Source organism: Amblyomma americanum, chromosome 2, assembly GCF_052857255.1.
Source record: "Amblyomma americanum isolate KBUSLIRL-KWMA chromosome 2, ASM5285725v1, whole genome shotgun sequence".
NCBI lineage: Eukaryota > Metazoa > Arthropoda > Arachnida > Ixodida > Ixodidae > Amblyomma > Amblyomma americanum.
The window spans coordinates 189,708,958-189,735,079 of record NC_135498.1 but is presented as its reverse complement, the minus strand read 5'-3'; the positions used below and the strand labels follow the sequence as shown (position 1 = coordinate 189,735,079).

General features: G+C 47.8%; 1 protein-coding gene across 1 annotated transcript in view; it reads right to left on the bottom strand.

Moving 5' to 3' along the window:
- The window catches only part of LOC144120309 (uncharacterized), a 53,282-nt gene extending 27,364 nt beyond the window's left edge, over positions 1–25,918 (bottom strand). The window contains exons 1-3 of the mRNA XM_077652695.1: positions 25,843–25,918; positions 4,348–4,575; positions 2,828–3,022 (exon numbers count right to left, since the gene is read on the bottom strand). Coding sequence (XP_077508821.1) covers positions 2,828–3,022; positions 4,348–4,575; positions 25,843–25,878 — 459 coding nt within the window. The 5' untranslated portion in view covers positions 25,879–25,918. The remainder of the gene's footprint in view (positions 1–2,827; positions 3,023–4,347; positions 4,576–25,842) is intronic.
- Between the last annotated feature and the right edge of the window lie 204 nt (positions 25,919–26,122).

Genomic DNA, 26,122 nt, shown 5'->3' with positions numbered 1-26,122 from the left:
AGGATTGCCCTTATTGTTGCTCAATGGGCGTCGCTGATACGCTTCTTTGCTCTCAATTCATTAGTGAGGTTGTTATGATAACTTTAAATGAAATTGAATCAACAAGGTATGTAGTAAACATGATGCGCTAAAACAGCTGGCTCTTGCGTTTCATTTTTTAATTAAGGAATGTAACCCATGTTTTCCGAGATATGCATGCGGTAACTTTGAATTTCCAAGGACAGCATTTTCTATATATTGGACTCAACATGCTCAAAAAAAGCTCATAACAAGCATCAAGTTGTGAACAGTTAAAAATGGGGGCCCAGTCCGTGGTTAATATGCAGTTTTGAAAGCGCTCAATTGTTTCACTGGTGATATGTTGGTAGCGGAATGGTTGACGATCCCACTTATCAGCACGGTTTTGCACACGACGAGAGGCCAATGCAGCACAATGGTCACTAACATCAAGTAAACTGTTCTAGTATCTTTTACACGGGACGTAATGTCTACAATAAAGAGATCAAGCGTGCTTTAAGAAGTCGTTGTCACTCGAGTAGGTGTTGTTATTAAGTTAAGGAAACCAAGAGACATGACTGTCGCAATAAAATTATTGACACTACTCGACGGCTCCATAATATTTAGGTTAAAATGACCTCAATAAGTGTAGAAAACTTCGCTTCAGAACAGAAGTTAAGAAACGTGCCAACCGTGCTTTTCGATTAGTCTTTTCCATTCTCTATGCATGTCTAAAATCTGCTCTTCTTGCTTTGAATCAATCCATTTCTGACACTCTGCATTTTTTTACGTTTAGTTTAAAGCTGTTTATTTTTCCGTCGAGGCGTTTCGCATACTTACTGGCAGTCATTTTCCTGCACTGTGATTCAGCGCTGTTTCTGTACAAATATTTAAATACCACAGCTGCCTACCTGTCGTCGTGGGATTCCCTGAGGCGTTCTTGATAGAATATTTAGCTCTGAACTTCACGTGCTTCGAAAGATGCCCAGGCTAAGTCCTCCTGTACTGCCTCGCCTGTAGTTTTGCTGTGGTCCTTAGTGCTAATATGCCAACAGCTGTACGATTAATTTCTAATCTCGACTGAACTTCTGCCGTTAAGCACTAAACCGAATTCTAAGTAGTAAGTCTTGGCACCATTATTCCTTTCCAAATACCTATACAAATATACCAAATACTTGTACATTAGGGCATTATGGGGCTACGACATACCTGTACCGGTATGTCGTAGTTCCATAATGCCCCAAGCTTCATTATCCAGGCATCTCTTCGCCATTTCGCCCTAAGAGTCTGTTCATGCTTTTCCACGTATATCTGTCCTGCGTTTACTTATACCCCAAGATACTAATATTCTTCCAGCCTGGGTACCTCAAGTTTTTGTACGCTCCTGATTAGTGAAATCTGTGGTTAAATGTTTCATTTGATTTAATTTTCTTACCTTAAAGGTCCATATAAAGGGTGTTACATAATGGGAGGCAAGATTTGAAAACATAGCTACTGTAATAGGATTTTTTTTACATTTTCAACGAACTGGGATGAGCACGTGCCGATAGCAACATTGTTTGGAAAGCCGTTATAGCCTGCTGCTGTGCGAGGAAACAGGAATTTGAAAGCCTGACAGTGAAAACGATGACGGGCAACTTGTAGCTGATGGCTGGTTATATGCGTGCGGGGTGAAGGTAACAAGCTGCTACGCGCATAGGGCTGTGAAATATGAACATGCATATGGCGGTGAAAATGTTGCTTAAATGCAAACGCCATCTTCTCTGTACAGCCTTAGTTGTGTCACATCATTTTCGGGCTTTATTTTTGCGGTACTGGTTCAGTTTTCCGAATAAAAATTAACCCTTCCAATCAATGAATGCGCAACAACGTTTCTTTGTTCTACAATGCTTTTCGATTTTTTTTACCGATGTTCCCGTCTGCTACGCTGTAAAGTGTCAACCGCCTCGTGAGGAAGCTGATTCAGAGAGCTTTCAATATTTTTTCTCACCGGTGCTTCAAGACAAGTGAAAAAAAACTTTAACAATGTTCTCCTATCGTCCCGCGAGAATAAACACCACAGCTCTGATCTGGCACGCAGCTGTGGCAGACACCACCGTGAGAAAGAAAGAAGCTTTAGGTTCTTTACTTTTAACACCGCACGGACACACTGTAAGAGTCGCCCTGAACTTAGATCCGTCCATGCACTAGCGCGCACATGTCTAATGTGACTCAAAACACTCTCTTAGCTATTCTGACTGCGTTTCAGAGGGTTCTACATCACTCGGTGACCTGAGGATTGACCAAGCTGTGCGAAGAAAACCAGGAAACGGCGACATGTTATCTGAATTCAGTAATGAAGTGAGCACAATTCACTGTGTACCTTCGAGCCTGCAAGAGTAGTTATCGGCATGAGTGATGCCCTGGCATGGGCTTTTCTCTCAAGTCTGGATCCACTTCCCTGCTGCGTGTCACAGTGCCCTAACCAAACTACCGTTCTCTCAAGCTCTTAGCGGAGCCTCAGTTAACTACCGCAAGCACTCCGTGCACATCTACGCTGCGCAGTGGTTCTCGACGTTTGACCGGATAGCAACGAGGATTTTCTTCGAAGCGCATGTCAGACATTATCGACGTTAAGTGAAAAGACACCTTGAAGTCGTCAGTGTCGCTCCTCGGACATCGCAGTTTATCAGCTGTCACCGTAATGTACAAAGCGCTGTGCAGAACAACGCTACAGCAGGAACAGTGGCAAGACGTACCACTCTAAATGGGTTTAGTGGTTGCACTGTTTTTCTTATAGATGCCAGCCTTTTCATCAGCTGAAATGATCTCCAACAGTATTACAACGTACATCCTTGAGAGCGCTTGTGGCGGAGCCCTGGAAGCTGCCGCACACGAAGCCGTAGAAGTCGTCGCACGGGTCGATGCTGGGATTGACTTTCGCTAGAAGCCACTGCGCCATGAACTGGCAGTCGTCCGTGGTGCACGCAGTCCCCTGCCCGGGTGTCGCCGTCGACTGTATGGGTGTCGTTGGCCTCGGCGCATGCTGCATGATTCGCCCATGCGTCAGATCGAAATGATTATAAGGTCACTTGGCACCATAGCCATGTGCGCTAAGCCACCACAGTGCAGTTTAACATAGCGAAATAATATTTCGGGCACTTCACCGCATTTATTATTGTAAGTAGGTTACACCTTAACATCTAACAGCTGCAAGTAGTCCGATGTTTTTACCGTTCAGCGAATCGAGCAATATAAACGGTGTTGCTTTACTGTAAGCCGGCTCGTCTAATAAAAACGTCGACTTTACTTTTATTAAACAACCTATTACTATAGATCAGCGTTATATACACATTGCGTCTCTGAAAATAGTCTTCTTGTGGAAAAGATACAGCACTTTAGATAACAAACACGTATGGTTCGCTTTTGCAAGTTCTGCCCTAAATTCTATTTCCAGCTGTTGCCGTTGCCCGAGCGAAACCTCTTTGTTTTAGCTCCATAATGGAGCTAGCACCGCCTGTGTCGCTGTAGCGGGCGCCACGTTCTCTGCGAACACTACGTCAGCACAGGAGGTAGATGATTTTTGGCTTCGCCTTGGGTAAACCGCAGTTTGCAGAAGACCGCGCGCGGCCACGCTCTTGGCAGCGAAATGTAGCCTCGCGGGAACAATACTCGCGAGCCCTCCCCACTAAGTATCAGAAGATCGGCGTCACCCAGCTCTGATCCGAGCGAACATTCTATCGTAAACTTAAGATGCTGAGTCGGACGTCCTTGACTCTGTATTGTAGCTTTTCCAAGGAACATGTCCCCGTGTGTCGCTAGCCGCAGTTATTGTTTCAGCACTAATAAATGCCGCTTGTTACGGCAGATTCGTTCTTCACAAAAGCAAGGCCAGCAGTGGTCGGCTTGCGCACAGTTGAGCTTGCGTTGTCGTTTTACGGTCAGTCGTGGATGCAGAGTGCATTTTCTTTCCACTTCCCAAACACTCAAGGCTTTTGCGCTAACGCGAAGATTCTCGGCCCTTAGTTTGCTAATCCTACATGACCTTGGCAGAAGAGGGAAAATGGAAAGGCCAGCTAGCTTGTTAGTATTCGTCTTGACGCATAGAGACATCACGAAAACGAAGAAAGACATGAAGGAAGCGGACAGGAACGCCTGAGCTATTGGATCAACTTCTAGTAAATAGTGGGCAGATATAAACTACGCACAGACACCTGGCTGACAAATCGAAACTGATTAGGCGGTTGTACTTTATCTTTATCGATGGGTGTAGCGCTTTTTTCATTCCTGAAGATGACATGAGGGGCCGCCGAAATAAAGTAAGCTCTCCGCTGACGAGGTGCGCAAGCCGTAAATGCGCGGTGAACTCACCGTGTAGACCACAGAAGTTGCATCCGCATCTCTGGACTCGCCTCGGCCCGGTGCGCCGCAGCGGAAAACAAAGCACATGACTGTTATGGCTGCAAATCCCGGCACAACGCCCACCGCAAACAGGACTGACAATGTGCAGCAGCGGGGTCGCGGGCGACGCGAGGCCTTGTAACTGGTCACCAGGATTGTGGAACGCCGCGAGATGGTGGTGGGCGCAACGGTCTCGTCCTGCCAGCAGACACCCATATGTACAAACGGCAGCACACGAATAGGTGCTATTAAGTGCACTGGTTATCCCTACTCGCGTTTTCACGTCAAGGCTGCTTTCATTGTCGAGAAGTGTCTAAAACGTAGCGAGGAACGGGACACGTTGAAGGAAAAGGGAGGGTTATATGCCAAAATTCCAACCTTAATTATTGCTCAAAGCAGTGCACTTCTCTATCACTTTATCCTCGTTGGGGTCCGTTTGAAGAATCGCAACCGGAGCGTCCGAAGCAACAGGCCGCACCTGCATAGTAAGTGGGCCTCCTAGGTCATTACAGTTCCTTGTAGCGTCACCATAATATGTGCATCAGATTGTGGGCAAACTGACCAGTGTGGCAGGTGGCAGTTAAATTTATGATTCATCGTGAGAGGTTGCTTGAGAAGAGCAACCTGGGTCTCACAAGCACCACCGGCGTCAGAACCTATTATCGCACAGCAGTGGCGCATTGCTTAACCGCTGCACCACTGCACCACAGCGCCAGGAGTGATATGAAAACGCCAAGAGATCTCTGAATGTAAAGTCGAGAATTACCAATTTCGCATATATGGGCATTAGCCCATTGTGTTTTATCCGCCCTTAGGCGGAGGTTAGCTATCCGTTCCAGCTTTCTTTCTCTTCTTACAAAGCTCCCGCCTTTAGTACAGTACTAGCACATCATTTGCCACAACCACTTGTATTAACCAATTTGCGGCAGCACACGCCCGAACAAATCAAAAAGCTTCTAATGTAAAAGCTTTGTCGGAAAAAGTGATTATCACTGACGGGGTTAGGTCCAATCAAGAGCAAATATCCGTGCTGTGAAATACTTTTGCGCCAACATTGGTCCACCTATCGAAGCAACTTTTTTGCGACGCTTTCTCTCCGCCTGACGTTCCACTCCTCTGGCCTACATCCTCGTTTCCTTGCAATCTGTCCTGTTCTCTAAAAAGACCATCATTTAAGTGTTCGTATAATTACATGCTCCTTAACTTCCGTGAGCATATCAATAACTCGTATCTGTCTCGCAATCTTTTGTTATCCTTTCATCAGCGACCCAATCAGTTTTCTCTCCCTAGCACGCTAGAATCTATTCAATTTATACTGAAGGTATTTCCTAAGCCTTCAAGTTACGGGCCCATTCGAGACTGATCTCAGAACCCAGCTATCGTTTTCTCCTGCTTGAAATATCGGCAAGTTGGATAGATGCGTTGATGATTTATGAGCGCCCTATATATGCACTCCAACTCGAGAGAATTGTGCTCTAAACGAAGCCAATTCCGAGGTAACTCTACTCTTTTACTACTTGCGAGACGGCAGTGCCAGTCTTAAATTGTACCTTAGATGTCATTGTATTGTCTGTAAGCTTCATTAGGCTCTTCTTTCAGCTTTTTATGGCGGCCGTTTTTCTATTTCCTTTTATGTTATTGTCACTGCCCTATCATTTTCTGTGTGCTGCGTAAAATGCGATCAGAGCGCTCGGGAACAACTATAATCCCGCGTGGCACTTCTCCTATGTTAGAAATGATTTTCCAAATTTTAGGCACGTTATCTCGAAACTTCGCTGCCGTATTCAAATAAAGTGTCGACCGCAGATCTCATATCGCTGCCTTGGCCAAGCTCAGTACTCTTTCGTTCATACGGTCTCCAAATACAGATGAATGAAATTTTACTAGTCCTGTCTCTTCCCGTTTACTTATTCGTGCGTTCGTGATAGCATTATCACATTTGATGTCAGCCTGACTATTGCACAAAATCAGGCCAGCGCAAATAAAAACAAAGCGGCAAAACTAAGGACACAAGGACGACTGCTCGCATGGATCGGAAGAACTATAGGGAGCAGAGCCCCTGGTACCGGAAAAAAACTTGATGGATGTAGTATAATTTCAAAACACGGTCGTCCGTTTCTTCGAGGATGGTTCACAAACCCTTCCTCTAGTGTCGTTCGGCTTGGAAGATGAACAGGAGGCGAGCTTGTAGATGATGACAGCAGAGCATATATTTACAACATACATATACAGAGAGTTAAACTGGAAAAAGCAGAACTGAATTTACAAAAGAACAAACTTTGCACTACTTTACTCATCGACCGGGCAGGTTAGAGCCTAAGTAGCATCACATTACATGCTAAGCATGGAGCCTCAACTCAGACTGGACTCCATCCGTTTACATGCGCTTTTAAGCACTTGATTAACAAAGGACTAAGGGCGGTCATTTTCAGTGGCCCGCCCAAAGCATCAATTCTCCAATCAAAAATAACATGCGAGATGGGGACAACCCCTTGGGTTGGGCTTAGCCTAGAACCCAGAGTCTGTTAACAATACAAACTAAATAAACAACAAAAACGCCACCACTCTCTCTCAAGTGAGAGTATCCACAGGCTCTCCCTTCGGAGCTAATCCTTGCCTCAGGCATGCATACCGCCACCCACCATCGGTCCGCGTCGCTCGTCAGCAACAGAGGAGGGGGCGAAAGGGCCCACGATGCTGCCGCGCTACCGATGGCGGGACACAGCTAATAAGCATGAAGGGGTTCGTCTGTCGCTCCGGGAAACCAGATTAAGGGTCGCCCCTGTCTTCCCACATTCTTGGCGAGTCTTGCCTGTCCGCCATGACAGGTGTCCGTCACGGCCATCCTGGGAATGCGCTTTTGTTCACTAGCGCGTCTTTCCACATTCTTGGCGAGTACTGCCTGTCTGCCATGATAGGTGTCCGTCACGGCCCTTCTGGGAATGCGCTTTTGTTCACGAGGCACGGCGGGAAGCTGTGGGTGCCTTCCCGGCGATAGCCCACGTCGTAAGGGAGTGGGGGGGGGGGGGGGTCCGTGCGTCAAGCGACAATTTTCGTTCCCGGTATGTACTCGGGGGCTCTCGCTTATACTGGGGAGCGGTTTCCGCGTGTGCCGGCGTCCTGCTTTCTGCAAAGGTATGCAGCTGGAAAAGAGGGGCGGCCTTACACGCCCCCTCTAAGAGTATAAACCGAGCTTGCTATCAGCTCGTTTATGCTTCCTAACAAAAGGCCGCAACACTTTCACATTACAAATGTCAGCCCTCCCGGGGCAGAGTTTCTCCTGGGTACTCAAATCTTCGAGAACCAAAGCAAAGAAACAATCAATAACAAAAAAAACTACAAGGCACAACATTGGTGCATGCTGCTGTAGAGTTCGCTGAACGGGCTAGCCACATCATGCACTGCGCAGAGTCCACATTTGAAGCACACACAAAGCCACATTGTTCCATCACTGTTCACAGGTCTGCGAACAACACTCACGGGCACCGTTCTATGCAGACGCCAGGCAGAAGTCTCTACGTAAGTGCCCAACTTCAAAACGCGGGATTCCGCTCACCGAGCGACGGTTGAGTGGGAACATTCACGCCCTGTCTGGGCTGGCATGGTTGCGCCACTTGACCTGCCACAAAAGCTGGCCGTTGGGCTCTCGCTGAAACGATATCGGGCCATGGAAGGGTAACTTCCATGGCGATTTAGGGGGCGGAGATGGCACAAAGCCTATTCGATTCAGTTTGGCGGTGATCCTCAAGTGATCCTGATTACCACCGAAAAACGCGCCGCGACCGCAGGATTTTTGTGCGGAACATTTCAACATTTGTTCTGAAACACTTTGTGTTACAAGCTCTGTCGCCGAATTGGGCCACTCCTCCAGGTCATTGCGTCTGACAGTGGAATCGCTACCGCTGTGATTCGGAACAAACGCCCCATTTGCGGGCAATAAGTGACCCAAGCTCTCCATGAGGACCTCATCTTGAGCACACCTGGTCTCACTCCCTTGGTGAACATTTTCTGTCCCCAGTGCTAGCTCAAAATTAGATTTGTGCTGAAACCACTGCTGCGACTGTGTTTTTGGCCGCTCTGAAAGTGCGTTGGATAATAATAATTGGTTTTTTTTTTTGGGGGGGGGGGGAAGGAAATGGCGCAGTATCTGTCTCATATATCGTTGGACACCTGAACCGCGCCGTAAGGAAAGGGATAAAGGAGGGAGTGAAAGAAGAAAGGATAATAGGTTTCGTAGTGGAGGGCTCCGGAATAATTTCGACCACCTGGGGATCTTTAACGTGCACTGACATCGCACAGCACACGGGCGCCTTAGCGTTATCCTCCATAAAAACGCAGCCGCCGCGGTCGGGTTCGAACCCCGGAACTCCGGATCAGTAGTCGAGCGCCCTAACCTGCGTTGGATCTACCGTTCGCGTTTTCGCAACATTGGTCTCTCTCCATTTCAGTCCTAGTGCCCTTCAATAGGTCAATCTTGAGCGCTGCGTTCCCTGACAGTTGTTTTTCAATCTGACCTGATAGAGCCTCTGAGGCTTCTGCTATCTGGATCTCACTGACCTCTTTGTTATTCTGGCCTAGTGCCTCTGTCACTTTTTCAGGGAAGTCGATGTCAACCTCTCCAGTGCTGTGAGCATCAGGGCCTAGGTCTGCATGGTCGCTGTCCTTTAATTCGGACTTGGTGCCATCCTGCCCGCCGCCCATATACCTCAGCTCAAGCTTTCTTAGTTCTTCTTTTTCATTCTGCTCAACCTGTCGCATTCGGTCCCGGAAATTCAATTCAAGGCGACGAATAGTGTCCCGCCCTGCTTCTGATAGGGTAACCCCTCAGGGAGTTTTCCGTTCGGGGACAAACTCATTACTGAAGGGGATTTCATGAATGAAATGTCCGTTCACGGCAGTCGATATTACCTGCACCTGTGAATGCGTTCCTTTTTCTTCTTTCTGACTCACTGCTTCCGCCAATTTTTTAGGTAGCTCGTTAGTAATCTCACTAACACTCTGAGCTTCAGGGCCTAGGTCTGCATGGTCTCTGCGCTTTCCGTCGGACGCATTGCTATGCTGCCCGCCGCCCGCATAAATCAGCTCGAGCATTTTTAGCTGTTCCTGCTCCTGCCTTTCAGTCTGTCTCATCCGCTCCTGAAATTTCAACTCAAGGCGGCGAATAGTCGTTTGTCCTGCCTCTGAGAGAACACCTTGATGCGTTTTAAATTCTAGGCCGAATTTAGAACTGAAGGAGTTTTTAAGGCTGAATTTTTTCTCCATGCTGGTCACGTGTTCCACACCTGCACCCTAAGCCTTCAGAGTAGCAACCATGCCAACCCCGACAAAACGCAAGAAATCCCACTCACCCGGCGCAGATTTTCTGATGTCTGCCGCCCAGAGCCTGGATGATGCGTCCGCTCTACCATCTTCGGTAGCAGCCGAGGTGTAGTCGTCCATTGACAGCTCCTCGCTGCTCCGTGTCGGATGGCCTATGGTTGTCACTGCGATGCCTGGCCTTGAGATGAAACGTGCCGAATCCTGTCGTGCTGCGCCAGTAGAATTTCTAAAGGTCGTCCGTTTCTTCGAGGATGGTTCACAAACCCTTCCTCTAGTGTCGTTCGGCTTGGAAGATGAACAGGAGGCGAGCTTGTAGATGATGACACCAGAGCATATATTTACAACATACATATACAGAGAGTTAAACTGGAAACAGCAGAACTGAATTTACAAAAGAACAAACTTTGCACTACTTTACTCATCGACCGGGCAGGTTAGAGCCTAAGTAGCATCACATTACATGCTAAGCATGGAGCCTCAGCTCAGACTGGACTCCATCCGTTTACATGCGCTTTTAAGCACATGATTAACAAAGGACTAAGGGCGGTCATTTTCAGTGGCTCGCCCAAAGCATCAATTCTCCAATCAAAAATAACATGTGAGATGGGGACAACCCCTTGGGTTGGGCTTAGCCTCGAACCCATAGTCTGTTAACAATACAAACTAAATAAACAACAAAAACGCAACCACTCTCTCTCAAGTGAGAGTATCCACAGGCTCTCCCTTCGGAGCTAATCCTTGCCTCAGGCATGCATACCGCCACCCACCATCGGTCCGCGTCGCTCGTCAGCAACAGAGGAGGGGGCGAAAGGGCCCACGATGCTGCCGCGCTACCGACGGCGGGACACAGCTAATAAGCATGAAGGGGTTCGTCTGTCGCTCCGGGAAACCAGATTAAGGGTCGCCCCTGTCTTCCCACATTCTTGGCGAGTCTTGCCTGTCCGCCATGATAGGTGTCCGTCACGGCCATCCTGGGAATGCGCTTTTGTTCACTAGCGCCTGTCTTTCCACATTCTTGGCGAGTACTGCCTGACTGCCATGACAGGTGTCCGTCACGGCCCTTCTGGGAATGCGCTTTTGTTCACGAGGCACGGCGGGAAGCTGTGGGTGCCTTCCCGGTGATAGCCCACGTCGTAAGGGGGTAAGGGGGAGGGGGGGCGGGGTCCGTGCGTCAAGCGACAATTTTCGTTCCCGGTATGTACTCGGGGCCTCTCGCTTAAGGCGCGCTCACACTAGCGGGAAGCTTCCCGCGCCGGCACAGCGTCAACGTCGACGCTGCCTCGCAGCTCCTCAGAATGACGCTCACACTGCGCGCGTTTTCTCGCTGCGGTTGTCTTGGAATGTGGAGAGAGGAGGCGCTGAGGGAGGACCCGAACGAGCAGAAAGAGAAGGGGATAGTCACGTGACACTAGAGAAGACTGGAAAGCGCACCCTGCTAGCTCCCCTCCCGTCGCGCTGGCAAAGCAGCCGCCGAGTGCCCGGCCGGCCGGCCGGCCGGCCGGACGCGCGCAGCCTCCGCCTCCGCCGACGGGGTCACTGAACTGGGACCGACGTCACGGTTCACGGTCGGCGCCCATTGGCTGTTCTGGTCACCGGCACGGAAAAAATAGGTACCGAACCCATCGCTCCGCGGGACGGCAGAGCAGGCTGTCCGCGGGAGAAAAACCGGCTTGGGCGGGAAACGGCACACGGAAAACGCCCGGCGTTGCGCGTTTTCCCGCTAATGTGAGCGCGCCTTTATACTGGGGAGCGGTTTCCGCGTGTGCCGGCGTCCTGCTTTCTGCAAAGGTATTCAGCTGAAAAAGAGGGGCGGCCTTACAGATGTGTTGTTTTGTACGCCGGATTTAACGTTCCAAAGTTGCGAACGGGTTATAAGGGACGTCGTAGCTGAGAGCTAAAGGTTATAATCCAGACCACCTTAAATTCTTTAACGCGCGTTTATATTGGAAACGGGTGTTTTAGCATATCAAATCCATCGAAATGCGACAGCCGGCTTCGGTCTCGCGACCTCGGGATCTGTTGCGCAAAGCCAAAGCCTTTGAGCTACCGCGACGAGGAAAACTCGATGGATGCGACGAATAGAGCAGTCGCACGACGTGACACAAACTGACGGCAGTGCGGAAACATTGGAGGACGCTGAAGCTTCGCCTTTAAAAGAAGAGAGGGTTCGAACACGACAGCGTGTTGTAGGGCTGCCAGGGAGTCCACGGAACGCCATCGCCCACTCGCCGCGACGAATATAGCCCTTTGGGCAATTCGCTTGGAATCGCTCGGACGCCTCAGAAAACAGCCCATCCGCTTCCCGAAGAGATCGCGATTGAGCTGAAGCGACGCTGATCCCTTAATTGGCCGTTGTGCGTCTCTGTTTTGGTCGTAATTTTAGAGGAAAGAAAAGGCGCAGTAACTGTCTCACATATCGGTGGTCACCTTAAGCACGTCTTGATTGAAGGGAGGAATTTTGTAGTGAAACAAAAAGACAGAAACAGAGGCCGTAATGCACTTCTGCGTCTCTGTTGACGTCGCATTCGTTGACCACAACAGCACACAGACGCGTGCATCACGGGCGTTCGGGCGGTACAGGTTCCTTGACATCGCAACGGTTGACACCCGCACAAAACATGACACACACAGATCCGGCCGTACCGGGTTCGAACTGAGTTTTTATGGAGGAAAAACGCCAAGGCGCCCGTGTGCTGTGCGATGCCAGTGCACGTTAAATATCCCCAGGTGCTGGAAATTATTCCGGAGCCCTCCACTACGGCGCCTCTCTCTTCCTTTCTTCTTTCACTCCCTCCTTTATCCCTTCCCTTACGGCGCGGTTCAGGTCTCCAACGATATATGAGACAGATATTGCGCCATTTCCTTTCACCAAAAACCAATTATTATTATTATCACAGATCCGGCCGCCGCAGCCCGCCCGTCTGCGGCCCGAAGAGGTCGGGAAGGGTAGCACACGCGCTGCCGCCGGCAGGGGCGAAACCGTCGTGTTTCACCGGGCTCTGCATTCAGACCAGTTCACGTCTTCAAATGTTTCGTCTTCCGGGCCTCCAAATTCCAGTCCGCAACCCCTGTGCGATGTGAGTGCACATTAAAGAACCCCAGGTCGCCGAAACAACCAAATCCCTCCACTACGACGTCCCTCGTAGCCTGAGTCGGTTTAGAACGTAGAACTCCATAAACCCGAAACCTAAACCGAACACGGTCATAGATAGCACTACCTATTGTACCCCAGCGCAAGCTATTCGAATTTACTTTCATCTCTACAACATCCATTGCGCTGCATTGCCACAGCTCATGTCAGTCAATTTAAATGCTTTTTAGAGTAGAACGCGATTGTTATCGGGTCCCTTTTCAAAATTATTATACTCATAATTACTCATGTACGCATCAGTACACAACGACAGTTAACGAAGTCAAAGACAACAGCGCAATCACTACGTCCACTTTTTTACGCGACAGCGTATAGAGCTCGTTCGGTCTAAAAGCCGTCGGCGTCGTAGTAGCTGTAGTTTTGCGCACCGAGCGTCGAAAATATTCGGGGGCTGCGTAAAATTCAACGCATACTCAATGAATAAAAAATGGGGTCTAGGCAGGAAATCAAACCAGTGTTTCTGGCATTGAAGACTGGGAAGATGAATAAAGGCATGTCTAGTGAATGCACGGGTTTCATAGAAACTGAGGCGCTCATGAGTAATTATGAGCATGTGAATTACAGATGTCGGAATTAAGCTAGTACCACGCGATTCCTGTAAATTTCCTCAGTGCTTGGTGTGCGGTCGTAGCGCCATCGTGTGGCGTCCAATGAAACACCCTATCGCCATGCACGGCGCTGGCCCGGCAGATGACACATGCGTAGGCGACATTTCTGCGCGTCGGAGTAGTCTAGTTCGTTTCTGAAAAAAAGTGTGTGGATGGTGGTGACGAAAACTTTAATGGACGCAGGGGAGCTTAGGACACGCCGGTCCTTGGGCCCCCGCACGGCCCCACTGCTTTCAAACGTTCATGTCCCGGAGGATCATGACACTGGCAGCCCGGCCTGTGGCGATGGCGTGCTTTGCAGGGTTCTCGAAGCGCTGTAGGTTCTCCGAAGCCTCCCAAATGGTACGGTGCTCCAGGCCTCGCGGGGGAGGATCCGCCGTGCAGAGGAAAATGATATGATCGAGAGAGGCTTTTGGCTGGTTGCAGAGGGTACAGGAGGTGTTATAGCGCGAGCGTATATCAGGGGAGAGTAAGGTGCGTGTTGGGAGCCGCCTCCAAAGTGTCTGGTGATAATTGTCGAGGGAGGAATGGGGAGGTGGGTAAAGCCGACGCTCGGTTTTGCAGGCCTGCGTCAGTTCACTGACTGAATACATGCGCTCTCGTGAGAACCCCAGGTCGAAGGCCGCCGGTGCCCGGTTGAGAGAACCTCAGGCCAAAGCGTTGGCAGCCTTGTTTCTGGGATTACCAGAGTGGGCAGGCACCCATATGAACTCTATGTGGCGGGGCGGGTGTGCGGCGAGGGAGTTCAGTATGCGAAATGCATTGACGTGAACTCTCCCGCGAGCAAAATTTAGTATGGCAGTTTAGAGTCTGATAGTATATACCGGGCCTCCGTGCGCGTGATGGCTAGGGCAATGGCGGCCTCTTCAGACTCCTCCGAAGTGGCAGTGGGGGATACGTGAAGGGTGGCAATCGTTTGGAGGGAGAGGTTCGTGATGGCTACAACCGTGTCCTCGCCTGTGCAGGCGGCATTCACCCACACGGCATACGGTTCCGTGCCGTAGTGTTTGTGGAGCGCCCGTGCGCGAGCTCTGTGGTGGGGTTCGTGGCAGGTGGGGTGCATGCTTTTGGGAAGAGGTTTAATAAGTAGTTCGTGGAGAATGTGGTGGGGGACCTGGAGCTGTGTGGGATCCGTGTCTGGTATCCTGATACTGAGGGTGTGTAGGATGTGTCTGCCGCTGGTGGTTATCGCGAGACGTGTGCATTGTGTCTTTCGGTAGGCCCCGATAAGCTCACCTATGGTGTTGTGTAGGCCCAGCTGGAGGAGTTTTGCGGTTGAGATATTTAGGGGTAGGTGTAGGGCTCTCTTGAATGCTGTTCGGGTCATGGCATCCAGGGTGGAAATTTCTCTGCCCTGGAGTTTCAGGTAGAGGAGCGTAAAAAAAAAAGCGGATGAGGACGAAGGCATGAATGAGACGCATAGGTCATTCTCCTTAATGCCCCGGTGGTGTCTAGAAACTCGGCGGATTAGGTGGGATATCGACACGGCCGTCTACTTGAGTTTGTGGATGGTGAGTGTTTTGAAGCGAAAAGCTTCACTACGCTAGTCAACACCACGCTTCGCGCGAGCTGGCGCATGTCGGAGCACGAGTGACGTCACGCACGGCGCAGGTGGCCGCCGCCGACTTCGTCGCCTGACCTTTCGTTTCTCTCGCTAGCTCCCTAATCACTACTGCACATGCGCCACTAGTAGCACCGAGCCACTAGTGTTCCGCCGCTGCGCAGAGCCGCGTCTTTCCTCGAAAATAAAATTTTCAGTTTTCTCTTTCTTCTTTCCCTCCCTCCTTTACCCCTTCCTTTACGGCGCAGTTCGGGTGTATATATATATATATATATATATATATATATATATATATATATATATATATATATATATGTATATATATATATATATATATATATATATATATATATATATATATATATATATATATAGTTGAAAACTCTTCAGTTAGCCATAGATTTATTTTGAGTCGACATTTCGGACAGAGCCTCTCCTTTCTCAAGACTGAGGTTACAGGGGTCTTCTTCCTCTTCTTAAGGAGTTGGCACTGGCACACATGTACGACACATGAACAAAAGAAACAAACGGAGGCAAAGAATACTAGAAAAGATACAGATAGAAAGGGAAAAAAGGGGAACAAATAAAAAAGAAAAACGTGTTGTCCCCCGCAGCCGCGGGGAGCCGACCCCGGACGAGGAAAAAAAAAGGAAAACACGGAGCGGGAGGGGATAATGGCTACCCATCAAGGCAACAGAGCGGCGGCTTGTAAGGTGCACAGGAGCAGACGGTGGCGGGATCGCCCTACACACAAAAGTTAAAGACGCGTGCACTCGCGTGCCCCGACCATAAAGAGTAAACAAATAAACAGAATATATACACTTACCACCGGTGTATATATAAAACCGACGGGCCGCCAACAATACCTACACCTCCAAAGCTGCCATCCTCGTCACTCTAAAACAAGCATCCCATACTCTCAGGCACATCGATTTAAAAGAATATGTTCCCAAGACGAGGACTTCGTAAAAAATTTCAAACGCATGCGAGAAGTCCTCATTAAGCAACGATACCCCCCCGCCATTGTCGACGATGCCATTGAAAAGGCATCTAAACTCAACCGACAGCAAATACTGGAGGGATGTCGCTACAACGAGGAAACAGACCACCGGGCAAATCTCGTACTTACCTTCACCAGTAACCCGCCTAACGTATACAAAATCCTCAGAAAACGTTTCAACATCCTCGAACAAAGCGAGCGCCTCACCAAAATTTTCACTCCTCCCCCTCACGTGGTCTACAGACGACCAAAAAACATTAAAAATATTCTAGTACACTCAAAAACAAATAACCAGCCGGTTTTGGGGTGCCGGCCCTGTGGAAAAAGTAGATGCCAGGTCTGCAAACACATACAAACATCAAGCTGTGCAGTAAGCACAGCTTTATGCTTCAAATGAGAAATTAATGGCAACTTTGATTGTGATTCCTGCAACATAATATACCTCCTAGAATGCAGTGTGTGCAGTATGCAGTACATTGGACAGACCGTCAACCCTCTACGAATTCGCTTTAATAACCACCGCGCGCATATTTTATCCCTACCCAACCTTCCCTTGTCAAAACACATTAATGAGCGAAACCACCCATTTGATGCAATTAAGTTAACAGTCCTACAGGGCGGGTTCCACAACACCCGGGAAAGAGAACAGCGCGAGTCGTACTCCATTTACAAATTTGAAACAATTCCTCACGGCATTAATGAATGTTCAGGTGTATTGTCCTCCATCCGCCCCTTGCAGGGCCGTTGCTGACATTACGAGAGCCAGCTTGACATACCTCGGTCGTTTCTTGCCAGCGACATCTTTTTCAAGCTCACACAAATTTCTTCATTCCCTACCCCATCCCGCCCCTATCTTCCCACTTGGATTACCTTGTCGACGGGGTGCAATTGAAGAACCCTTGCCTAAGTGCTCACGCCATTCACATTTATCTCCCACACCACACTTGCCCGAACTCGGATGTTTTTCCACTTTTTTTTTCTTTTGTGGGTGTTTTCAGGCACAGTGCACGTGTTTGTAGTTAAGCTCATGGCGCCGCTGATTCTACCTTGTCTCGGGCTGCCGAAATGGTTCCAGATGACGGAAGTCTCCTGTCCTGTCTGCATTTTATTCTGTTTATTTGTTTACTTTTTCTGGCGACATCACGCGAGTGCACTCATCTCCAATTTATATATGTTGGACAATTCCGCCACCGTCTGTTTTTGTACACCTTACTCGCTTAAGTGCTCCCGCCATTGTCATTTAGCCGCCACACGACACTGGCATGAGCTCGGATGTTTTACTGTTGTGTGTCTGGGTGTTTTCATGCACAGTGCACATGTGTCTAGTTAAGCTCACGGCGCCGCTGATTCGGCCTTGGCTCTGGCTGCCAAAGTGGTTCCAGATGACGGAAGCTCCGGCCCTGTCTGCATTTTATTCTGTTTATTTGTTTACTCTTTATGGTCTGGGCACGCGAGTGCACGCGTCTTTAACTTTTGTGTGTAGGGCGATCCCGCCACCGTCTGCTCCTGTGCACCTGACACGCCGCCGCTCTGTTGCCTTGATGGGTAGCCATTATCCTCTCCCGCTCCGTGTTTTCCTTTTTTTTTCCTCGTCCGGGGTCGGCTCCCCGCGGCTGCGGGGTGGGCGGCGGGGAACAACACGTTTTTCTTTTTTATTTGTTCCCCTTTTTTCTCTTTCTATCTGTATCTTTTCTAGTATTCTTTGCCTCCGTTTGGTTCTTTTGTTCATGTGTCATACATGTGTGCCAATGCCAACTCCTTAAGAAGAGGAAGAAGACCCCTGCAACCTCAGTCTTGAGAAAGGACAGGCTCTGTCCGAAACGTCGACTCAAAATTAATCTATGGCTAAATGAAGCGTTTTCAACTTTGAATTTTTGCCTCTAGCAACCAAATACGTTTATCTTTCTATAATATATATATATATATATATATATATATATATATATATATATATATATATATATATATATATATATATATATATATATATATATGTGTGTAAACCGAGATTTGTGATACTGTTACCGAAGAGGAGGAGGAAAAAAGCTAAGGCGCCCGTGTGCTGTGCGATGTCAGTGCACGTTAAAGATCCCCAGGTGGTCGAAATTATTCCGGAGCCCTCCACTACGGCACCTCTTCTTCCTTTCTTCTTTCACTCTCTCTTTTATCCCTTCCCTTACGGCGCGGTTCAGGTGTCCAGCGATATATGAGACAGATACTGCGCCATTTCCTTTCCCCCAGAACCAATTATTATTATTATTGATACTGTTACCGTGCCATTCCTTTTCCTCAAAAACCAAACAAAACAAGTGAGCCGACGGCGTTCATAGAGTTCATTGGCGTTGACAACTTTGCAAAGGCCGTTCATTTTCACGAAAGGAAAGGCGCACAACCGGATCCGTGGGTCAGTGGAGACCTCAATAACGCTTTCGCTTTGTATATCCTGGATTATCTGAGCTAATCCTCATTAATTTTTTCCGTTGTTCTGTATGTATAGGCCCAGTACCCGGAGAGTGTGTACCTCCAAGGTGTACCGGTTTTCCAGTATCACGGTCATGGGGGCTGTGGGGCAGTTCCGGGTTGTGGGTGGAGTATGAACCGCAGCCGTCCACGAGTGCTAGTGTAGAGCAGCGTCTATGTTTGTCAACGGGCAAGGCGATAGCGTTCCGTGGAATCCCTGGCAGCGCCACAACATGCTGTCGCGTTCCACTATAAAAAGGGGAAGCTTAAGCGTCCTCTAATTTTACAGCAAAGCTGTATACCTTCCCGTCCAATGAAATTTTCGTGGCGTCGTAAGCAAAAAAACGCTGCGCTAAAGAAAAACACGCTAGAAAATGCACTGACTCTGCAAAAAAGAAACCAGAATAGTAGTGAAGAAAGAAACCGTAATATTAATGAAGTCCAGTGAGCGCTTTAGTATGTAGAATTTTAAATATTTCTGCATCTCAGGTGTTGCGTAAGTTTTCTACTTAATTTCTATACACAGCGGGAACACCGTCCGACGCGTTCCGGTTAACATTAGGTTTTCAGCTTCTGCGAAAGGTTAACGTTAACTTCATTCGAAGCCCTCGTGTGAAGTGCAGACCGCATAATGTACGATAACCGCGTCGGCATAACTGGCTAAAAATAATAAAAAGTGAAAAAAAATTGCAGGACGCTTAACCTTCGTCTTTAAGAGCGGGACGCGACAGCGTGTTGCAGCGTTGGCAAGGGGTCCACGGAAGGCCATCGTCCGTTCGACGCGACGCCTAGCCCATTGGACAAATTAAGGAAAGGAAACAGCGCCTGACGCACATATCTTGATGGACACCCGAACTGCGCCGTTAGGGCAGGAAAATGAAACGATAATTACTTCCGAGGAAAGGAGATGACTCCTGCGTCACATATATCGGTGGACACCCAAATCGCGCCGTAAGGGAGGAAATATTTCTGATGTGCTGTGCCTACAATTAAAACTACGCGTTCCGGTAAACATTAGGTTTTCAGCTTCTTATAAAGGGTAACGTTAACTTCATTCGAAGCCCTCGTGTGAAGTGCAAACCGCATAATGTATGTTAGCGGCACTTGCGCCATTACCATTCTTGCGCCATTACCAGTTTTTCTTTCAACATGAACCAACTCGCCCAAACTAGAGTTTTACTTGACCATATTTCTCCTACAATGGGCCCTTTCCTCTTTCGAACCTTCCGCACCGAACCTGCCATTACGTGTCTCAACCTGATTGCCGTCTCAACGTGCCAGTCTCGAGTGGTCTCCTACTGCTTGAAACGGAAAATAGTCCTTTCGAGGTTCAGTCATTATTCGGTGTTCTGCAGCCATCTTGGGGGCACGTCAGGCGCGTCTGCAAGATACTCAGGTCTGAGTACTTGAGGCAAGTACGAATGTACCAAGACTGGCTTCGTGTCCTCGTCGTGGTAGGAAGTGAACCTGCCAAGGAAATCCGGCGTTTTCAAGAGATGAAGCGTATGGCGGCAAGTTCTACAGAGTTTCTCTGGCAGCGTGCTCTTTTGAGCCTTATTCCCCGTGAAAAGAGGCAGCCTGCTGAAAGCCCCAGGCAGCTTACCATGCTAGGAAATGCAGTTGTGCCTGAAAAAGTCCAACGGATTTTGGAAAAAGGCCCAAAGTTCAGCCTGGCTCCTTGTGCTCAGCGTCAAGAGCTACTTGCCATGGTAAGAAGGGTGGCTAACAATGCCACAGACCAGGAAAAAGGAAGAATCATAAGCGACGGCGTTGCTTGCCTGAAGGCCACAGCACATGGCTGTCGCTCGAAAAAGCCGCCATTGCAGAAGCTTTCAACTGCACTAAAGGACAATGATCTCGTACCGCTACAGGCTGATAAGGAGGGTGGCTTTGCTCTCTTGTCCGCTGGTATATTCCGTGAAAAGGCATTAGCTGCAATTCACAAGAACTTCAAACATGTCCCGTTTAAAGTTCGAAAACAAAAAGGAGAAGCCCTTCAAATCCTAGAAGAGTTGCATCTAGAAGGCATTAAGAAATTGGCAAAGGGTGAAAAGGGAGGATTTCATGAAGTGTTCTTCACTGTAAAGACGCACAAGCCTGGATTCCCGCTGCGCACCATCGTGTCAGAAAAAGGAACTTGGCAACGTCTCGTTAGCCGCTACCTCCAGACAAACCTTGGCACCCTGGTAACCGATGACCCTTTCCTTGTGCGCAGTTCATCGGACGTTATTAAGCATTTAGAGGCTTTGCCCGCCCACAAGTACACCGCGTTCTCCATTTACATAGAGGAACTGTACTACTCGGTTCCTCACTAAGGACTCCTAAGAGCGGTCAGGGATAAAACCCTATCTACAGGAGAAGTTCGCTTCCAAAATACCGCTGGAATAAGCACTGATAATTTCATTACGCTATTAGAATTCTACTTGAAATCCACCGCAATTTCCTACGAGGGAAAGTTCTACGTCCAGAAGAAAGGAATCTGCATCGGCTCTTCTGTTGCACCCGTCCTTTGCGACATCTTCCTTTCAGTGGTAGGAGCGGACATCAGCAGACATATCAGTGACCCTCATGTAGTTTCCATACACAGGTATGTCGACGATTTCTTGGTCATTATGAAGGACAATCCGGAACAGGATTTAGACGCTGCCGTCACGAGGATTGTATCCGTTTTCTCAAGCCACGGCCAGGGTCTCACGTTTACCAAGGAGGTCCCTACGGACGGCCAACTCCAGTTTTTAGATATCAAGTTGTTGTTTCCGGAAAAAGGTCTCTGTTGGATGTACAACCCGCGTTCTAAGAAAGGCTTGCTACCATTTGACAGCGCTCATTCAAAGCTTGTGAAACGCGCTATTGTTTCTAACTCCCTGCAATCTGCCTTAAACAAATCCTGCCCCCACATGTTGTGAACAAGCTTTCGCACTCAAGTTGAAAGGCAAAAACAGGCAGGTTATCCGCTTTGTCTAATTTCGGCGGTTTGCGAAATGCTTTTGCAGAAACTTAAGCAATTCACTCGCATCAGGGAGCCGGTTTCGCATTCATCAGTAAGAGTAATACCGTATATTCACAAGGTGTCGCATAATATTAAGAAAATAGCGAGCAGACACAATGTTCAGGTTGTATTCACCGCGCCTTGTAAGCTTTCAAGACTTTGTGCGATGACCAACAGAGAAAAGCGGCCGGCTTGCACCATAAAACACCAAAAAAAGTTCACGCAATGCAGGACACAAGTGGTTTATGAGATACCGCTTAGCTGTGGCCTCGTTTACATCGGGCAAACAGGTCGTTGTTTTAACGAGCGTGCAAGTGAACATTCCCGAAACTTGCGCAACAACGAAAGGAGCTTCCTCGTTGACCACTGCAATAGCTGTTCTAAGTGCCGTCCCGAATTCGACAAAACTAGATTTTTGAAGAGTGGAAAAGATAAAACTGAGAGAGAGATTGTTGAGGCATATTTCATCAAAAAAGCTGGAAACAAATGCGTTAGCAGGCCTTCCATTATTCATAGCAGTGCCGAGACGTCTTTTATAGAAGGTTTTTTGTAGTTCGCAGATTTCCCTTGGTTTTGTGCTCTTGTTTCGTCCTTTCTTTCGGTGTTTTACAATTTTTAGTTTTTTAGACGCTAAGACGACTGTTTTTTACAGAAATGATATTCAGTTTTTATCACTTGACGCTAGGCGCTGTATCTTCAGACTTCATCCCTCATTACTGTCATCTTTTTTTCACGTGGTTTTATCTCATTGTCGTTCAATTCGTGCTCTTTTTCGCCTTCTTCACGCGTTTCATAAATTGATAGTGTGGACTTGTCATGCCCCTTGGATGATGTTGTTATTATTTCTGCTGGCCAGAAAAGAAGTTGGCTTCCCAAGCTCTGTGTAGATTAGATTCTATAGTGTTCAGTGTTACTTTGTTGCCAGTGTTCGATGAATTGCCGTTTGATATGTACAACGTTTACGCATTTGTTGATATGGCTTGGTTGTGGTATAAAAGGCAGGCTAGGTGCAATAAACCCCAGTTGTAAGTTGGCGTCAGTCCTGTCTTTTATGTGCCTTCTGTGTCCCCGTTTCTTGCGCCATTACCAGTTTTTCTTTAAACAATGCGAAGCACGTTCCTTCTTCCCATGTGTGTTTCTCGGTGAAGATTATAGTTGCGTTTTCGTGTCGTCGTAAACAAAAACGCCAGGCTAAAAATTGAATGCAAACAGCATATCTCTTTTGAAATCCGCCATACAGCATACAGCTCACGTACATTTCACTTGTCTCCGGTTTCACGTGTGTGAAACTTCAAGTGAAGTCGCAATGTGTAATTGGGTTCGTTTTACAGCTCCGCAGTCCAACCACCTTCACAGCGTGGATTGGAGCCACAATCTTTTATTCTGCTCGAACCAACAAGCTTCGTAGCGCGTTTTGCGCGTACTCTCCTCGTAATTTGAGAGACCTTGGTTCGATACCTCGTATCTGCACAAGATTTTTTTACTTGGAGATTTTCGTGTTTCGTGTTACCACGCCAACCCCAACAGCCAACACGCCGACAACGGCTTATCTGCGACACGAGCTCCTTAACGCCATAGCGTTAAAAACACGGCGAAGGGCGGAGCACACACAAAGACGAGCACCATCCTAAGTTGGGGTGTGCGCTGTAATAAATTAGTGTCCTCTCGATACAAGACGCCCGATTCACCACACTAGTCACGTTACGTCCTTACGGTTACGTCCTTATGCGAGAGCTACAAATCTTTCCTGAATTACTGAGCGGCCCAATGCTATCAGAAAAATGTTGATCACTAATGCTTTCTCAATTATTACTTGCGCCTAGTTGTTTTTTTCTCGTCCACCTACTTGAATTACTCTCGGAAGCGCGCAGTAGTGTATACAGTGGAGAGCTTGTCATCTTGTCTACCATTTCTTCTGATATGTTTTCACTCAACGTTCATTTGCAGGATCATAGTAGTTTTGCAGACCAAGAGTTAGCATTTTTACCGGTACTAGTACGCTATTCACCGGTTAACATATGCGGCATAACGGTTCATGTTTACCAAAATTCATATTTTGTTAGCTGTTAGGGCTCTCTACTGAAGTTTGTTATAGTGTGCATACTACCGTATAACCTGATTAATTGGAACAAATAAGAACATAGCACAAGCATGATTAGACTTCACAATTAGTGGACATCGCAGGATCATGCAGGATGTGAGAGCATTTGGCAAGGTTACGTGAAGCGACGCAAAGGTGATAAAAGCAAAACCTGCTAATATTAAAGCAGGAAAACAGAAAAAAGCAATGAAGAGAAACAAATAGAACATACAAGTTCTCAGAGTAAGAACTATTTTCTGGCTCTCTCAGGAAAGAGCAGGTATGCCGTTATAACTCAGAAAGACAACCGAAGGACAGGGATAGTGATTAAAAACCCCACTCATATTCTTCTAAACAGTAATTGAGCTAAGTGCGGAATACTTAGGCAGGACAATGGTAAACTCTTCCTGGAAACAAAAGACCTGATTAATAATGAAAGGTGAGTAGTCAACTCAGAATATAGTAAAGGCACATACAGTTTGGCTACCTGATCTCCAGTTGCCCGTAAACTGTAGCAAGTCATCATGAACACTTTACATACCCAAAAATTCTGGGCTAAAGCATAGTTAAGCGGGAAACCTCTTATGAACGCAGCTCTTTCATATAATGCAAGATTTCACTATAACAATCAATATATCATCTGATCACCCGACAGCAGTCTTGAATTTTTTCCCACTAACGTTTTTGCAACTGTCAAAAGCGTTCCTCATTGGTTTCCTATTGGAGTCTTAGCTGTTCGTGGCGATTGACAGAAACACTTTAAAAGAAGGATTTTGCTACATATCACGAGAATGGAGCATTGCCTTCAATATTGCTGTAAAAGTACTTAAACTTTCCCATTTTTCAAAATTGTTGGCCGAAATTGTTAGATATGAACCTCTTGCTGGCCAACTGTTTGTTTTCACTGAGGGAACATACAGCACGAACTAGCAAAAGATAAATGATTGAGCAGACAAAAATTCTGACCTGATGATTTCGATCAACTTATTCATTTCCCTCCACCATTTCTATTTCTTAGAACTTGTGGAGACCGCCAATTATTTCTGATATAATATAAGTCTCGATGAATTACCCTTTTGTGTGGTAGCAATTTCACTAAACGCCCCAAACATCCTGGAGTCAAACCATCGCCGTAAATATTAGACTGAAGCCACCGCTGGGAGCCCACTTTTCGAAATCGCGATCTAAGTAAAGTCGCTGCGATAGAACCGGAGAAGTGCCAAGGATTCAGCACAGCTCCTGGGCGTGCTAGAGAGAGAGAGAGAGAGAAATAACATTTATTTGCACCTATCAAAAGGTTGGTGGGTATCCGAGGCTCCGCTCGGTCTCAGCCACGTCCTCCCCCTCAGCCGTCGACCGGGATCTCTTGGATCTCAGCAGCGGCAAGGGCGAGACGGATGACTTTACGTTGTTTAGTTTCGTCCTCGTTGTGAAGCAGTGCCTCCCAGGACTCATCAATCCTATCAAGTTGTCCAAAGCTCGGATATGTCCATATCATATGGACATGTCCATATCATATATCTTATGATACATCATATCATATAAAGGGAATATCATATCATAAGCCCTCGCAACGTTTGCACCTGGGGCTGAAAATCTCCGGGTGCCACTTGCTTTAAAGCTGAGGGTTAGGGAATGCTCCGGTTTGTAGCTTGCGCCATGCAACCTCTTCGTTTTTGGTTAGCGGCTTACTTCCTTTTGGAAGTACCGCTCCGCCTAATTTGTAATGGTTTAAGATTTCCTGATACGTATTAAGATCGTCATCGAACTGTAGGAGCTCCTCATCGCGCGAGGGGGACAGGGTTGTGCACAAGACGCCACTGGGATCCCGGAAAGTAGCTAATCCTCGGGCCAGTGCGTGCGCTTTCTCGTTTCCCCTCAATCCTTGGTGCGCAGGTGTCAAAATGAGCGCTACCTGTTCTTCCCGTGGGGGACTGCCGGCCAACACTCGTGCTGCTGTGGTTGAAATGCAGCCCGCGTCAAAGTTTCTAATAGCTGGTTTAGAGTCACGATAATTTCGACATGGTGTTGAGTTAGAGCCAGCGCAAGGCCCCCCCCCCCCCCAACTTTTCCGCCTCTGTTACTGTCAAGTGTCAGGTGCTGCAGCACGCTACCGGGCCTCCGTTTTTCCTAGTTGCTACCGAAATGCGGATGGGCGTGCTAGAACGCTGCTCTATAGGCTATAGCGTTCAGGCGCCCTGCGCCAATCTCATTCCAATTCAATTTCAGGTGTCTCAGCACACCTCCATGCCAAAAAAATACCGCAGGTTTTGAGGATGTCCCAAATACTCACGTACTTCTTCATCACATGGTGAAATAGGAATAGACGTCATTTGCTGAGACCTAATCTCTCGTCGAGGCTTGGGAAAGGGGCGTTCTTCTTCGTTTTCTGGTGCAGCACACAAGCATCTCTCTTCTTTCTCTATTCGCAGAGGCTGGATTAACACTTTGAAAAACTCCATAAATCTCCGAATCTTTTTTCGTATGACCACCCCCTTTTATGGCGTGAAAAAAACAAAAAGCAGGGTTACTCGGGTCAGAATTTTTACCAGTTATTGGTCTTTAAACAAACGCAAC